This window comes from Nipponia nippon, unplaced genomic scaffold (assembly GCF_047370975.1).
Source record: "Nipponia nippon isolate SJK-2023a ecotype South Korea unplaced genomic scaffold, ASM4737097v1 scaffold_3, whole genome shotgun sequence".
Classification (NCBI taxonomy): domain Eukaryota; kingdom Metazoa; phylum Chordata; class Aves; order Pelecaniformes; family Threskiornithidae; genus Nipponia; species Nipponia nippon.
In genome coordinates this window covers 23102982-23120690 of record NW_028262347.1, presented here as the reverse complement: position 1 = coordinate 23120690, position 17709 = coordinate 23102982, and the positions used below count along the sequence as shown (strand labels likewise).

Sequence of the window (17709 nt, the reverse complement as noted above, 5' to 3'; positions counted from 1 at the left end):
GCAGCAGGCCCGTGATGGTGCCAGGTTGATTTACACGGAATCAAGACTTGGTCCACCGTTGCTGTTCTCCTCCTCCATTCTCTTTCTGCTGCTAGTGTTTAAAAAGAAATCAAAACCAGGAAAATGTCCTCCAGTCCTTTGGTTTCCCACTCAGAGCTGTTGCAAATTATTTACTTTTGCAGTTTGTAACTGTTTTAAAATCTTACCTCTATTCCATAAAGACGCAAGAGCCAACAAGCAGAACGAGAGTATGAAAAAATTAAATCACAACTTGAAGGCCTGGAGGAGAGTGTCAGAGACCGGTGCAAGAAGGAATTCACAGGTATGACAGATATTTGCACTCCTGTGGGTCCTCTTGAGCAATCAGAAGATGGGCTGGAGCAATAGTGCTAACTTGCTAAAACTGTCTTCTGGGAACAAATAATTAGTAGATCTTAGTAGTCTTGATTACTGACATTGACATACAGCAGATTTTGTTATTATATATGAAAGCCATAAATAAAATAAAACAGGGACCTGAGGTTATTAAAGGAAATGGATAGTTTTAGTCTAAAGGAAGCACAGAGTTAGCAGCTGGGAAATAGAAACTAGTCGAGATTGGAGTTACTTATAGCCATTAGTGTGAGTGGCCATTGATACGGAGGAAAGAATGTTTTATAGTGACTAACCGTGCACTTAGTATTTAGCGCAATGGCTGTATGTGCCAAGTATGCGCATTAAAAACTGTTTTCAGAGCTGCAAAATTTATTTGCAGCAATCAGCATACAAAGGGATAATTTGGCAAGCTCGCAGGAAAGAAATAGCATTTTGCCCTGTTTATCGTGGGAACATCTTAAGCTTGATTTGAGGAGCTAGCTAATTGTTCTGTGTAAATGTAGGGGCATCATCCTAGGGAAAGCAGCAGGAGGTGTGATGGGTCAGCATTTCTACACGTTGAACTACTCGTTGCAACACTTAAATTAGTCATCTGAGTGCAAACATTGCAAATATTGGCCTAAATGATTACCATGAAATGTCACCTCATTATCTGAATTATACTTGCTGTTGGGTCATGTTGAAATAATCTCTGCTAAAAAAAAATCCCACATGTTTTATTTCTAAAGAAAAATAGATTATTTCATATTGACAGTGGCTAAAAAGCAGGATTGAATTAAACAGCAATTTCAGGTTAGAGTTTGAAATTAATTTAAGAAGCTCATGGTATCTCAAGGATTTTGGCCATGCTGGAAGCCTCTCCCAGTCTTGTTTTTCTGGCATTTCTGGGACAGGATGTTCTTTTCTTGTACCAGCTTGCTTTCTCTGGAAAACCAACTCCTTCCAAGTTCTGGACACAAACCAGAGGCAAATGTTCGAATCAAGAACTATTCCCACATGGGCTTCATTTCAAATTGCATTTTGAACTGTGCGAGGATTGATCAAGGTTAACAGCCCTCCCTCTCGCCACCTCTCCCATGGAACTTCATACCCGTTTCTGACAGGAGAAGGTGCCTTTCTCTTGCTGACACTCCTAGTAGGGGCTACAGACTCCTGCTGCCTGTTGGGTTGAAGGTTTCCTCTGCTCCACCAAGCACAAACACTGGGGAAGGAGAATGCACATCCAAGGAGTAATCCAGTTCCTAAACTACATCCACCTTGGCTGACAGTAAAATGAAACACTCAAGTGAAAACATGTTCTGGATCCATGCTGTGAAACTGTAATGTCAACAGCACAAAGTGCAGACAGTCTAAAATACATGATACCAAAGATAGCCAAGGAAAGGGACATCAGGGAGGAAGTACAAATACCACAAAGCTGGAAACCACAAGATGCTTTCTCCCTCAGCTTTGCTGAATGCTATAAAACAAAGAGGTAAATGAATGAATAAGAGCAATAAAATTGCTGAGACAATAGGTCACTATATTAATTAACATAGTATTCTAGTCAATCAGCAATATTGGGTATTTGGAAAGCCTTCAGCTAGAATAGCTGCTGCAAAAGACGATTCCCTAATTGTTGTCCCTTTTAAGAACTTCAGAGCTTTTGAGTCCCACAGAAATGTTTCCATCAATTTCAATGAACCATTTAACCTTCTTCCTTCCTGCCATCCCCTTCCTTCCAATTAAATTTGCATGCTTTACACTTTCTTTCTTTCCTTGATTGCTATGTGTTTTTTAAAATAACTTTTATTACTACCTAGACTCAGAGGGAAGAGAATGTTCATTGGGGAAAAAAAAAAAACAAAACACAAGAAAACAATATTGCCGTGTCTTTTTTTGGCTCTGTGCTACAATCCTACATTCATATCTATGAACTCAGCCAGACGTCCATTAAGGCCCTTTTTCAGATAGGCAGCAACAAGGAAACCATCTGTGCTGAAGGCAGTTATCCTCATGTCACCATAGGATTAGCTGTGGTCATAGTTAACAGAATAATTGGTAAAAATAGCAAGAGAAAATGTGAGATGAAATAGAGTTTTTGGTGTTGACTTGCTTTTCCTCCATTACAAGGCACCCAAAGAGATTGTGTTGCCTAAAAAAGCTGCAGGCTTTTTTTAAATGAACCTTTAAACTGTATTGCATATTCCAGATCTAATGATAGAGATGGAGGATCATACAAATGATATCAATGAAGCTGGAATTCCAGTACTGGACTACAAAACCTACACGGACAGAGTCTTCTTCTTGCCCTCCAAAGACGGAGAGAAAGATGTGATGATTACGGGGAAGCTGGATATTCCTGAGGCCAGGCGGCAGACTGTGGAGCAGGCTTTGAACCAGTTCTCCAACCTCCTCAATAGCAAATCATTTCTCATTAATGTGAGTACTGAAGTAGATTCGCCTTGTCTCTTAGCTAGGCATACCTGTGTGTGCAAGACAGTAGGTTTGCAAGCAGAACTGAGCCAAAATTATTAAAAATAAGTGATTTTCATACAGTTCTGGTTCCCCAGTAACTGTTGCAGATATGTGGCATCACAGCCAGAGCTTCCTGGTGGGGCGGTGAGGCAAGTTCATATTTCTGTGTCAGGTCAAGTAGCATGGAATTAGTCAACATTGCAGTGGCTGTAGGAAAACAGATATTACCCAATCTAGCATAAAAATTGCTGTTACAAGTTTGGTTTAGCGTTTTAAGAAACATGATTGGAGAATGCTGATTCCATCCTGGTTCATCACGGGCGTCACCTGCAGGCAGCCATCTGCTGGGTCTCTGTCCCAGAGAGGCAGAGGCTCCTCAAGTGGCCTGTTCATCCAGACTGATGAGTGCTCACAGCAGCTCTGAAGAGACTTCTAATTACTCACTCTCAAAAACTGAGGCTGATTGTCAGACACCTAAATATAGATTTAAGCTTCTAACTTTTTCTCTTTTTTTAAATGACGCTCCAGTGCTGAGCTAGTCAGTGGTAGCGTTACAGTTTATGGCAGATGAGAGCGCGTTCCCAGGTTTACTTAGGTTAGTGTCTTTGTAATTTGATGTGAAAGAACTGGGAATTTGGGGGAGAAGGGAGTTGATTTTCTCTTTTAACAGAACACCTTTTTTCATTTAATTAAAGCACTCTCTTTAGGTAAGGCTTCAGTTAAAGTATATAAGCATTCATTCAGTTAGTCCAGTACATTGTGTATGTATCTAAAAACAAATTATAAGCAACGTTTTCTTTTAGTAGCTCTTTCAAACTTCTGAAAATTTTTCCATTCTGTGCTTAGGAGATTAATATTAAAACAATATTGCTTGTCTTCTTAGAGCAGATAAGTGTTGAGGTTCTTCAGAAACCTGTCATCTGATTTGATTTTACATTTGTTTTCTGTTTCAGTTTATTCACACGCTGGAAAACCAAAGGGAGTTCTCTGCTCGAGCTAAAGTGTATTTTGCATCTTTACTGACAGTTGCTTTACATGGAAAACTAGAATACTATACTGACATCATGAGGACACTGTTCTTGGAACTGATGGAGCAGTATGTTGTGGCCAAAAACCCAAAGCTGATGCTAAGAAGGTTTGAATGACTCTCATATTTTCTGTAGTTCTTTGGACTGTATTAAAATGCCAACTATCCGTGAAAGTCAGAAATAGCCTGGCCCAAGCATATTAGGAAGACAAGCTCACCAGGAATAGCTGTGGAAGGCACAGGCAGGACTGCTGGCAACAGATTTCCTTCTTCAAATACTGTAGTGTAGAATCTGCATCAAGATTACTGAAACATCTACCTTACTTCAAAATACAATACTGAACATTTCATTTACTTTTTAATCTATTTTTATTCCAAATGATCTAGCATTTATACCACACATCATCTCCGTAATGAGCACACATAATCAGCTCGCATTGTGCATTCAGTGAGGGCTTGCTCTAGTGTATTTAACCCTGTTGTTATCCCAAATAAATTACAAAAGACCTTGCTCTGTGCATGTTGTAGCTTTGTAATCTGTAGGTTATTTCCCAGTAACTGCACAACTGGGTTAATTTTTTAGCTCTTACAGCTAGACCCAATTTACGATTTTGCATAAAGGATGTGTGCTTTTCAGTAATGAGCTGAAGGTACCCGGGAATGATGAGCAATACAAAGCACTTATCCTAAAGCAAGTACATGCTCTCAAGACTCTGTAGGGAAATCATTGCATTAGGAGAGTGCATGCAGTTAAGCATGTAAAAATATTATATTTCAAGCAAGCAATGTTTTTCTTTAAAACTTTGTCATTAAGTACCCTTACCATACTCAGGGTTGGTTTTTTTTTTTTCAGATCTGAAACGGTTGTTGAGAGAATGTTGTCTAACTGGATGTCTATTTGTTTATATCAGTACCTCAAGGTAAGAGTTGAAGTCTGTTGCCTGTGGGGTTGGTTTTTTTTATCAATAATACTTAAACATACTGTATTGAGTATATCTTTGGGTTTTGCTTCGTTTCATTTCATTTCCTTTCCTTCAAACAGGACAATGCTGGGGAGCCTCTTTATAAATTGTTCAAGGCTATCAAACACCAGGTAGAAAAAGGCCCAGTGGATGCTGTACTAAAGAAAGCCAAGTATACACTGAATGACACAGGCTTGCTGGGAGATGATGTAGAGTATACACAGTTGGTAAGCAGAGCATGATTGATATATTATAAAATCATTTTTTCTTTTAAAATTAAGTCCTGTGGCGTTAAGTCTGTACATACTTTTCTGGACTACTGCGATCTGTGTAGAAATTCTGGTCATGGGCAGGGCTGTCGATAGTTTGATGAAAGCAAGTCTCCAAGCAGGAAAACAGAATTATAAAGTATCTTCTCAGCGTTAAATCCAAGTCCTGCCACTGTGGAATCCATTTCAGTAAATCCCTTTCATAATTTTCAAAGTCTGTCTGAACAGTGTTTGGGGTGTTTGGCTCCTTCCCTTTTCCCATCTAAATTAACTGGCAATTGATTTTTGCAGAATTCTTGCACTAACATTATGCTTGAACTTCGGGTTGTCTTTCTCCCTTGTGACTGCTGCTCGTCAGCATATCAAACATCATTTTAGAGATCGTTTTATTAGTATACCAGGATGAGCTCCTCTACAGTACTGTGAGATGGCTCTGCAATCTCCAAAACACTTAATGAACCTATTTCTGCACTTTCTCCTGTGTGAGTCAAACTCTCCCGAACATGGGCAGCCCAACTAGCATTGAAAGGGGTTTATTTCTACCTGAGGAAATAATTCCCTACAGTGGTGAGAGGAAGCTGCCTTTACAGGCAGTTCTGGAGACCTGTGTTAGATGCTTCAAGTGGGATGAAGTGGACATCTCTCGCCCAGGAATTCCCCATCAGAGCTCCACCACCCCCTGAATCTGATCACCAGTGCCATGGTCCAGTTCTCTTCTATTGCAAATTCTGCTTTGACTTAATTCTGCTCACTGCCACAAATTTCCACCATTTTTTCAGCCAGACTCCGGCATATGGATTCAGTGTCTTTTTAAAAAACTGAAGCAGCCCACTTTTTAGCTCTTTAGGGAGCATAAATTCTAGTCCTACTCTTTCCGACAGTCTTGCTGGTTTTCTTCATGATACAGTGTAATGAATATCAAAGATGCACAGACTGTCCTTCAAAGACCAACACAGGATTTTTTTTTCCCCTCTCTGATTTCTCTTTTATTGACATGTTAGGAGCCATTTGTGGTTGTCTCCAACTGAGAAAGATGCAGTGACATATCTGCAGTGTGGAAAGAGAAATTTAATAAAAAGCTTTATTAAGTCCAGGTTAAAAAAAAAAAAAAATCACCATTTTGTGTATTCTGAAGGGATGCTGATGGGAGGGCTGACGTGAGGAGATTGCTGTAGGACTTTCACTCACAGAATCACTAGACTGTGACCTAGACTGCCTGGAGGAAAAGGGTGTGCTGGGCAAGAAGAAATATTTTAAGTTGGGGATTAGTTGAGCTGTCGTCTTCATATCTGAGCTGAAAGTGCCACCCGTAGAAGCCACACTGACTGGCAATGCTGGTTATATTTTCTCTTCTATATGGAGAACAAAATTTACTTGCAGTGTACATCGTCTAAGACTTAATGGCAATAATTCTCTATTCAGTCTGTTTCTTTTCACAAAAAAAGCCAATGCCTGCAATTAAGCTAAATGAATGCAGTGTGAAAGCAGAAAATTTGTGTATGCAATCAGATGTGGGCACAACAAGCATACTAGCTAGATATTAAACATTATAACGTTGTACAGTAGCAGTATTTGGTCCAGATTTACAGACTTCCCATCAAACAAACATTTTATGTGTGTGCATGCATGGAAGATGATAAGATATATGTATGTGTATGTATGATGAAAGATTATGAAGGGGGTTACTATTGCTATAAATTATTGGGATCTGTGGCATGATGATGACGTTGTGGTAACTGTGAACAGTTAGGGAGCATTTGTGCACGAAGGTAGGTTAAAGCATGAGTTAATTAGTTCACTTCTGCCTGAAAGTGAGACATGGTGGGAAAGTACGGTATAGAGCAGTTGTCTGCTCTCTAATTGTTCTTATTTAAAAGATGAATCTGTTTTGCATCACTGGTTACACTGACGTGCTGCATACTGAACCAGCAGCAAAATCATGTCTAATTACCATAAAGCTAATAGGAAAAGGAAGGTGAAATCTCATGATTAGTTTGAGAGTTCTGTCAAGGGACAGTGCAATCATGTTTAATTTGACTGCCGTATGGTGTAGCTTTTCTTCACTGTTTAAAAATACCAGCCATGCAAGTTTATTTCTGAGGTTTGAGATGATAAATTCAGGCATTATGGTTGGCAGGACCATATGTATCTGAGAGCTGCGACGCTTCGGATGTGCCTGGCCTCCAAAGCTACCTGGCTGGCAAAAGATCCACGAGGGCTCTGAGCTGTTGTACTGATTCAGCTAGTGAAAGAGGCTTTTCATAACATCTATCTGGTTTTGGTGGGTTTTTTCCTTCTGGGGAGGTTTCTTGGCCATCATTTTCTCATTTGCTTTTGTCTGTATTAAAACTGACACTTATAAAGCGAAGCTACTTTTAAAGAAATCACTCTAGATTTAGCAAATTACAGGCTTTCAAGAAATTCTCTTTAACATTAAAAAAAAACCCCAACATGTCAATACTATCAGAAAACAGTAATATTTTAGAACTAGCATAAACTATTTAGGTATGTTTCCTGGAGCTATTAGAGTTATTGTGACAACAGTAAGCAGTAAATGAAGTCTTTGAACACCAAAGGTGGTATAAATGGCTTTTATATATACATATAATGTGTGTGTGTGTGTATGTGTGTGTGTGCATATTTATAGATATCGAATGAACAGCTGCTCGCAGGAGGTAAAGTTATGGGAGCTGAACAAGTCACTGCTCATCAGTTGAGTCATGTTAAATCACCATATGTACAGACCTAGTCCACTCAACTTGAGACGTAAAACCACAACCATGAAGACAGCATAAAGGAAGGCAAAAGCACACAATATTCTAGGAGTTCAGCAAAGTACAGCTCAAATGATTATTGGGAACTCGTTAAGTTTGGCCACTGCATTACTTTTGCTTTTCTATGTTCCAGGTTATCAGGCTATATGAGAAGCATGTAATAGTCAGTGGTCCAGCTGCTTTGTTCTTGTGCGTCCCTCTTTAATAAATTCCTAAGACTCAATAATAGTAGCATATTAGACATGAGTAGATCTATTCTGCATCTTTTCTGTTTTGTCGTAGTGGGAGGAATTAGCTGGAATTTACGATATCTGGTTGGCTGCATAACAGCGAAGGATTCCTCAAATAATCCATACTCCCATTGCAAATATGTGCTGCTGTGCAATAGTCATTGCATAATGAATTTTAGATATTGTTTGCATTTAAATCACCTAGAAAAACAGATTCCAAGGTAATTCAGCGCTGATTTGTCTTAATAACTATGTACATTCTTTTTTTTACAGACAGTAAATGTATATGTGCAAGATGGAGGAACCGATTCCATACCTGTGAAAGTGCTGAACTGCGATACTATATCACAAGTAAAGGAAAAGATAATAGACCAAGTCTATCGAAATCTGCCGTGTTCTCAGTGGCCAAAAGCTGAGAGTGTAGTTCTTGGTAGGTAGCTACTTGTGACATTATATTGAGCAAGTGAAACATGTGAGATTTTGTATTTTCCCCAAAAATGTCTATAAAAGCAATCTATTGGTTTTAAAAAAAAAAAAAAAGTTGAATTCATGTTGAGATGGATGCAAAAATACAGCATTTGGCAGCAATCTTAATATGCATTAAAAATTAATGCTTTCTTACAGAGTTCTTTTTCCTGATTCTTAAAGTTTCGGTGTACTGTCATTAGTGTGCAAAGAGCCTGTTAATGACTGTTAGCACAAATGTATTCATGTCTGACAGAGTCAGTATCTCAGGTACTAATTAATGTGATAATGACAGCATGGACAATTAACTGATGGAGAAGTAATGATGCAATTTCAGAAACTGGTACTGATTTTGACTTGCTTTATGATGGTTATTCAAAAGAATTATAACTTATAGGAGCTGCACTTTTAGGAGATGATGAGCCACCCAGCCTCTGAAAATCATCCTCCTTGAAGGCTTTCAAAATTGCTGTTCTGTTCTTGAGAAAAAAAAAAAAAAGACGTTACTTAAAAAGCCTAATAAGCTCATAATAAAAGCTCCAATTAATAGTTTTGCAATATCTTCATTACTGCCTTAATGTGAAAGTAAAGGATGCAATTCTTCCTCTTCAGAAAATCCTAATAAATTACCTAAAATTGCCTTTTCTATTCCATACAAAGTCCTACTCCTCTATTTTGGACTGATAGCAGTTCTTATATATATTTGTAGTATTCTGTGAAAAGGAACTTAACTTTCTGTGGAAAATAATCAGAAGTCATGTGCATGGTTAGGAAGAGTTCATGCAAACTTCTGTAATAAAGGCCAAACTATTAAGCAATAAAAACCACACATCGTGGCATGTGCCAGATTACTTCTCTTAATGTTCCACAATGCGTCAGTAGGTCTCTAAACTGAAACATTCTTGGAGTAGTTATTTTTGCACATGGTTAAAAACTGTTTTTTCTCATTTTAATTACCCCTTAGAGTGGCGTCCAGGTTCTACTGCACAGATCCTCTCAGACTTGGATTTAACATCCCAAAAAGATGGCAGATGGAGACGTATCAACACACTAATGCATTATAATGTAAGGAGGTGTCTCAGAGCAGTTGTTTGCATCTGTTAACTGTTCTCTAGTAATAAATAAAATCTTTATTTGTTTTTAGAGAAAATTCTGTGCTACATAAAGAATCAAAAAAAACCCCTAGCTCTGGGTCTAGGCAGTAAAAGCTTGGGAGCATGAAAGGCTAGGCCTAGACATACTGCCTATACATCTTACCAAAAGCACATCACCTAAATGCCAGCACTTTGCTTTCCTCATGATTGCAGTGTCCAAAATCCAAATTCCCCTTTGAACATTCAAAAGCTCTTTTTGCTAGCCCTTGTATTCATCTCTTCTTTTCTCTGTCACTTCCTACCCCTGAGAATTATCTTTGTCCTTGCTCTACTGCTAAATAGATTTTGGGTTGGTCTGGTTTGTTCAACAGCCCAGTCAGGAGAGCAGATGTTGATGGTTTTGTACTGTCTGGTTTAGGTTTCTTACTGTGCACTCTACCAAGCACTTCCAATCCACTTATCTTCCCTTTGTATGCTATTTATTTCTTTCTAACAACAGATATCCTGATTAGGAAAGATAGAAGTTAGTTAGTTTTCCCTCGGAAAACAGACAGGTCCAATTCTTCATGATAAACCTCATTTTTCTACAAAGGGCACCCACACCAAATTGAGGAACCACTGAAGTCTTGGAAATGCTTTTAGCATTGTCAGTAATCTCATAGGAGGTGTTGATGGGATCTCTTATTAAAGGAGGGGGAGGGAGTCTGTTCTGAATTGCAGAGCCAGTTGCCCAAGAAGCCTTTGAAGAGCAGCATTAATCATGGGTCTAGATTCCCTGCAAAAGATTACAGAAACCGCAGTTTAGGTGTTAAGAAAGAGGTTCAGTAGTGCACACATCTTTCGAATAACATCCCTGTGTTTGTATTTTCAAAGGTCCGAGATGGTGCCACGCTCATCTTATCAAAAATGGGAATTTCCCAGCAGCCAGAGGATAATCAGCAAGATGTCCCAGGGGAAAGTAAGTATCTTGTGGCTTCACTACCTCCCAAAATGGCTAAAAGTCAAAACCTACACAGAGAGAGTGACACTGCTGTCTGGATCTTGTTTATCGAGCTTGTCTGTGGAGCTCGATATTCCCCACCAGACTATATAGGGCTTATTTGTTGTAGGTTGCTCACTGCACACTTGCAATGGTTTTCTTTGTCTTCATTATAAAAGCCTTAAATAATGAGGCTTTAACCATCATTGCTGTAAGTCCATACCCTGGCTTAATAGAAAGCACTCTTGGCAAACATTTTCTTGCATATTTTGTTTCTTAATCCCACTACATCCAAAGTCAAACCATACGTTTCCTCTTTCCAAAGCTTTAGGTCTTTTTCTCCTTCCTTCTTCCTTTTCTTACTTTCCTCTCTAAATTTCTTCCACTTCTTATTAGACTGAGAATGGAATGCAGCGTTCTAGATGAACCACAGTAGAGACCAGCTCCCCTCTCTGTGGCATAATGGATCTGATATAATTTTTTTAATTGGATTTCTTACAGCTATGTTGCCTGGCAAACTCATCTCTCTATGTTCATATTTTGTGTCTCCCTCCCTTTGAGTGATGTTTCACCAGCTATGCTAGCTTGGTTTTTCCAGGGATTGTTGGTTGCCTTTGTTCATTCCATATGCGTTATCTCTTTAGATGCAGTGTTTTCCACAATTTCTTTTTTCTTTTTGAGGTTTGCAGTCCACTGTAAGTTAGTGTCAGGAATTTCCATATGATGTTTCCTCTCTTTCACATCACTAAAGCAGCTGTTGCATAATTCTTATATTGCTGTCTGCTGCAGTATGCTGGACTTCTCAACACAAAAGACAACCTGTTAGCTTACAACCCATCTTTTAAAGCTTTTACTTCTACATGTTAGTATTCTGTCTAGACCAATTTCCTTTATCTCAAAACCTCTTGAGACACAACATCCATTACGGCCTACAATGCACTCAGATTTTTATGGAAATATTTACTTGTAAATTTATGTTCTTTGTCACACGTGTTTCCTTTACATTTCAGATGTTCAGTTTCTCTTTTTTTTTTATCCTTATGTTCAATTATTTTACATGAGGTAGAAGGTAGATTTATGGAACGATAATTGTTGAGATCATTCTTCCTTCTATGAACTCATTGATATGATTTTCTGTCTAGCACTGATTGCAAAAGCCATTGTTTCACCTAATAGTTTCATTCCTTTAAAAAGATTTACTGATCTTAGATTTAATAGGTTTTAAGGGCTGGGCAGTCAAACAGATTAGAAATAACATGCCAGAAATTTACATTTTTCAAGAAGATGGGTCTCAGCTGATAGCTCTGACATATATCGCTATTTAACAAAAATGTGCAGACTTTGTGTTGAGTATTGGCCAGGAAATTAGGACGGGCAGAAATACTTGCCATTTACTTTTTATTCTGTTCTCCTGGATGCTTTCTGTTGAGACTTCTTCCAGCATCCTTGAAGGGTCTTCTAATGGTCATGGCTACACCTCTGCTGCCATCCTCTCACCCCTTTACTGCAAGTGCCTGCCATCATTTGCCAAGTGGTGACTACTCTGTCACAGCAGGTGCCAACCCAGCATGTTAACTTAAAAAGCCATCCAGGTTAATATAGAGGGCAGTGAAGTGCAGCCAGGTGAGGAGCTGATTCCCAGCCCCTGTTCAGTGTGGTCGCACTGATTGCTGAGATAACTGCTGAGGCAGTAGTTGCCTCCACTCTAAAGAAGTGGAGTGGACCATGAACGTAGCCTGGTGGCGTCCTTAGCTTGCTTTGCTTTCTTAACACAAAGCAGTGTTCAGTCTCCCGTTCTGGGCTTCCAGTCTTCATCCTCCCCACCTCGCTACCCTTGTGTCAGGCAGTAGAGGACCAGACCATGTGGTTTTCTTTTTTTGTTGGGGTTTTCTTTTTTCTTTCCTCCTTCTCTATGATTATATCTTTAGCTGTGATTCAGTATGATGAAGCTCTTTGAACACACATGATCTGTACTCCAAGATGAACTCCTTAGTTATATGTGTGGCATACTAAATTGTAAAGGAAAAGCAGACTTCTGGGGACAGTGCTGTCACATGAGGGCTCTTGTATGCGAGAGAGAAATCTGCAGAGAGAATTCAGATCCCAAAGTACAGAGTGAGGACAACTTCCACCATGTTTCTTCTCCACACCCTGTCTTGCACCATGGTAGTGTACAAATTTGGGAAGACAGCGTTTCATGCCAGGCTAGGCCATTTTCTTTATTGCTGAAGGGTCCTCAGAGGTATCTGGTGCCAACTTGTTCTTTTGGAAAGCTATAAAAATGATACAAAGCTAGTGCAAAGCGAGAGCCTGCAGTGACAGTGATTTGTGAGATGCTATGTGTATAAAAGGGAGAGGAGAGGATCAGAGGCTTCCCCTCCCACACATACACATTTATATGACACAGGGATTTAGAGGGTTGGAATAAATAGAAATCCTATCCCGGTTCTATGAATGAGGCTTGTGACGAAGTGGTTTTCCTTCTATTCAGTCTCTCTCATTAACTTGCACCTTTTGCATTGAGAAGTGTCAGCTGAAGCCATTGACTGTCTGCCAAAGTACTAGGCTTTGCACAGAACAAAAATGTAAAACCATGTTCAGAGATGTTGCTCTAAAACCTGGCATTGCTTCCATGCTGCTTTTGATTCACAGCTTCTAACAGGAAGACACTAGAAGCTGGAGGTTGTGACAAATTAAAATGCAGCATCCTTTGCTTCTGGAAATAATAAATGCAATTACTAATTTGTATCAAGATGGAGAATGGTTTCAATGATTTCATGCCAGTATTTCTGTACTGAACTATAAGCCAAAACAACACGCTCTGTTATTCTGGGGGTTTTCTCTGGTTTTTTTTTCCTTTTTTAATTCTGAATAAAAATAGACAGAGGGTTGCCAATCAGAAATACTGATGAGCAGATCTGTGTAGGGCAGCCCTTCCTTCACCTCTATGGAGCAGTATATTCACAGGGCAGGAGGAGACTGGAAGGAAGCTAATTTGCTGCAGGCCACGTGAGGGGAAAGGGGCTGCGTTGCCTGTCACCATCTCGCCTCCATCGTGGTTCATACCACTATAATTAATCATCGCAGTCAATATTTGGCATTAACCCCCCCCAGCATTATTTTATATTGGCCAAAGGGCCAAGACAAAGAGTTTGTGGCACAGCATTTGACCCCGTGGGCACGGTCTTCTCCCCGCTTATGGCTTGACGCATAATGTGGCTACTGCAATAAAAAAGGAGGTGTTTTCCCCTATCTTTTATTTTCTTCACCTCCTACTTTTGCGTTGGGGAAAGTATTATCTCATAGAAATGTTACTTTCTCTTAGCAACCATACCGCTGACATATTTTGTTGCCCCATGTTCTGAATTTCTGTTCCTCTTTCTTCCTGCTATTTTTAGCAATGAAGTGGCATCTTTGTGTTGCAGAAATTCATCTGGTTGAGCTGTAGCCTCTTAATCCCTACTTCTCTAGGAAATAACTACTATTTCACTAGTAGCCAATTCTGTTGTCGCTAAACAAACACGGGCCAAATTAAGCTGCACATAAGGGCCAGTAATCTCAGTGGAAACTCCTTTGGTTGTTTCTCTTCTCTCCAAAGTTAAACTGGGCCATATACCATCAGGAGGGCAAAGAGAGGATAAATTCCTTTGAATCAAAAGAGGAAGCCGAAGTGTAGAAAGCGACTGACGTAAGGCTGGAAAATAGTTTCTGCTCTAACTGCGTGATTTGATCTATTAATTTACAAAAGTAAAGAACAGGCATTGCAAAAGAAATTCCAGACTTAAGGCCCAGCAGTGGTTCTTACTGTACTGGCAGACGATTGCTACGAATGGTATCGATTGCGAAATCGCAGCTGCTTCAAAATAAAATAAAGTGATAGCTTTTATTTCTTTCTTGCTTCATTCACATGAACTTCCAAGTCAAATTCAGGACTCTCAAAGGACAACGTGATTTAATGTGGGATTTATTGTTTTCCCTATCTGGTTAAAAAGAAATAAAGGCCCCAAAAGACTGCATAGCTAATGCTATTCATGAGGATATATAAAGTAAATTAAAGCAGAAGTGTTGGCTTGGCCAGATTACACATAAATGTTATTTTCCCCTGTGATGTAAAATATTGAACATACATGCAAGCTGGTAAGTTTAATGTACCTAGGAACTTAGTTAATAAACTACTATGGTCAAAAATTTGAAAGGACAAAATTCATGCAATTAGAAACTGATATTTTCTGCTGTAACTGGGATTCGGTTATGTTAGATATGTATATTAAAGCATAAAACATAGCCATAATGCAAAATAATTTGTGCAATAGGGTTGAATCACAAGTTTTATGGGAAAACTTTTTAAGATGTCAGTGGTTTTAAATGCACTGATTCAGTAACTTCCACTGGAAAAGAGCCATTGATTTTAGGGACCATGCCAAGTAGATATAAAAATTCAGAAGCTAAAGGAAGAGCAAGCAAAACCAAGAGATTTGAATCTAAGTTTGTGACACAGAATCTTTTTTCAAGGGATATTAATTGCAAGTTAAAACAATTGTATCATCTCTTTTAGAACTGTTTGTAACAAAAGATTCTCAAGCATAGAGTTTGTCTGCACATTCATGTTGATGTTGAAATGCAAGACTCCCTTTATTCCACTGCGAGATCATTGAACTAAGCTCAGGGACCAGATGCATGACCAAGCCATGGCTAGCATAGCGGGGCCCTGTAATCAGATGAGCTGTCATGAGCATCCAGGTGCTTACTCCTGTTTCTGCTATATGGTAACAGACTTGATGCGAGTCTGTTTCTCTGGTTTAAGCTATGAATAGTGACAAACACATTTTAAAAAATCTTATTATAATTGATTATGAATTTGCTGCAGTCATTACCTCTGTCTGCTGGAGTTCACGTCCTCTCAGCAAAGGGATGCATTTTTCCTCCTTTCAGCTACAAAGTCAAGTGGTGCTGGTCAAATGCTGATAAAGGCAGGTTTGAACTGAGGTACCATACTTTGAACTCAGCAGTTAGGGTAAAATGTAACTTGCAATGGTGATACCTAGAAAAAAGGTTGAGATGATAAATTCTTAAATTGCCACTGCCAAATTCACCAGCGCTGCTACAACAATATCTGGAGTAGGCTACAATTGCTCTTTCTGTGGTGGCTGTTGGGTCAGACCTAGCTGAGTTTCTGTAACTTGATCATGTCTCCGAGAATTCACAAAGGGGTAGAGTACTTCAGTGCGTGGACTTCAAAAAATGCACGTACTATGCTTACGTGACCAAACAGGAGTTTCCTTATTGCGTGATTCCTTCCTCTCCCTTTGCTCTTGACAAAAGCAAGCTTTTTCAGCTTATGTATTATTCAACATTTAGTACTTGAGTTGTATATGTTGGACAAGAACAGAGAAATCTAGATCCTCTTGGCAAGAGGACGGATATGTTAAGGATAGGGAACAAAGGTCTTACACATACTTATGTATATGATTGTTTTCGTGTTGCTGTTTTGGGTGTGGGGCATTTTTTGTAATTATTGCAATTACTGTTTCTAGGGCATGCACTCCTGGAAGATGAAAATAAGGTCTGGCATCTAGTCCGGCCAGTAGATGAAATAGATGAAGGTAAATCGAAGCGGGGCAGCGTGAAAGAAAAAGAGAGGACCAAAGCTATTACGGAAATCTACCTGACCAGACTTCTTTCTGTGAAGGTAGGGCTCAGATATGCCACAGTTACACGTTACTTCTCTAGCTTTTGAGGTACAACTAAAGAAAATGATGCAACTATTAGTCATGCATTTGGCTGCAATTTTGAATATGTGTCATGTACATACAAGCTGGTGTTCAGGGCTTCAAGTGATTAATATGCCCTAAGGAACATTACTGGAAAAGAGATAAGGTACAACTCCTGATCAAAGCTGAGAACCATGATTATGTGTTTGTTAAAGGATTTTTCTTGCAAGACAAAGATGGATATTCTCCTCTGTGCCACCTGTTTAGATAATATTTTATTGGGTTTTCTTTTGAACCAAATGCTTTATAAACTGCTACAGAGCCTTGTATTTCCCTGTTCTGGTGTGTGACCAATGCTGCAGTATAACCTAGAAAAATAAAAATGTTTTCAAATAATAATAGTCCTTTTAGAGTATTTTTAGTGCTTATACTACAGAATGGATCACAAGCAAAATAATTTTGCGAAGCATTCCTCCTTGCAGAAAGACTTGAGAGTAATGTGTTTAATGACCCTAAAGCCAGGCTCCTCGTGAAGATGGGAGTGGTCTGGCTCCAGCTCAGGCCATTTGTCCAAGTGTGAAAGTGGATGTAAAGGAAAGTCTGTGCATAGATGACATAGACTCAGGACAAAGAGCCAGCAAGATGCTTACATCCCTCTCTTCTGTTAATAACTCCTTTGCAGCCACTGCTTTTCTATTCCCAATAGCCAGTTTGTGGATCATTACCAGTCTGGATCTTTACCAGCTCATACAGAGCTCGTGAGATGTTATGGCTGGGACCATAGCTACCCCTACAATCCCAGGGCTGTCACTGTGTCCTTGCTGACAGCAGAGTGGCTTAGGGCTCCTTGCCTTCTCAGTCCGTGCCCTGTTCTGAGGCTGACAGCTGGAGTGACAGTGAGAGAGAGGATGCAGCCCTTCAAATGTGCCCATAGGGCCAACCAGCTGAACAGGGATGAACTGCATGTGGCCTCAATGGGGTCATCTCTAAAACAAGGGGACAGTCTCTGAGGTCACAGTCTCTAAAGTCCAGGCAGATGCAGGAATCCAACCACGCACACAGCCCTGCTGGGACACTTCACTCCTCGTGAGGCTCCAGTGGAGCTCGTGGAGCTGGGCCAGACTGGGTGTCTGATGAGACCAAAGTGCTTGCCCTTAAACAAAAAGTCAAATACTCACTGGTACTTTTTCCTCTCGGTCTCTTTCTAAAAATTGCATGGTGCTCTGGAGTCAGAGAAACTGGAGGTGGGAAGTTGCAAAACCGTTAAAAAAAAGGCTAACAATTATTTTATGTGCACAACGACCCTGAAGTGTAAATGTATTGTATACTTAGCAACCGGTTTCTGCTTCTTGGACAGGGCTGTGAG

At 39.6% G+C, this 17709-nt stretch overlaps 1 protein-coding gene across 5 annotated transcripts in view; it reads left to right on the top strand.

The window, feature by feature from the left end:
• PLXNB2 (plexin B2) overlaps positions 1-17709 on the top strand; it is a 257489-nt gene that overhangs the window by 230255 nt on the left and 9525 nt on the right. For all 5 annotated transcript variants that reach the window (XM_087765398.1, XM_087765397.1, XM_087765396.1 and 2 more), the window contains 9 exons: positions 222-322; positions 2567-2796; positions 3786-3967; positions 4713-4779; positions 4902-5048; positions 8368-8524; positions 9524-9624; positions 10527-10611; positions 16167-16321. In XM_087765398.1, coding sequence (XP_087621524.1) covers positions 222-322; positions 2567-2796; positions 3786-3967; positions 4713-4779; positions 4902-5048; positions 8368-8524; positions 9524-9624; positions 10527-10611; positions 16167-16321 — 1225 coding nt within the window. The remainder of the gene's footprint in view (positions 1-221; positions 323-2566; positions 2797-3785; positions 3968-4712; positions 4780-4901; positions 5049-8367; positions 8525-9523; positions 9625-10526; positions 10612-16166; positions 16322-17709) is intronic.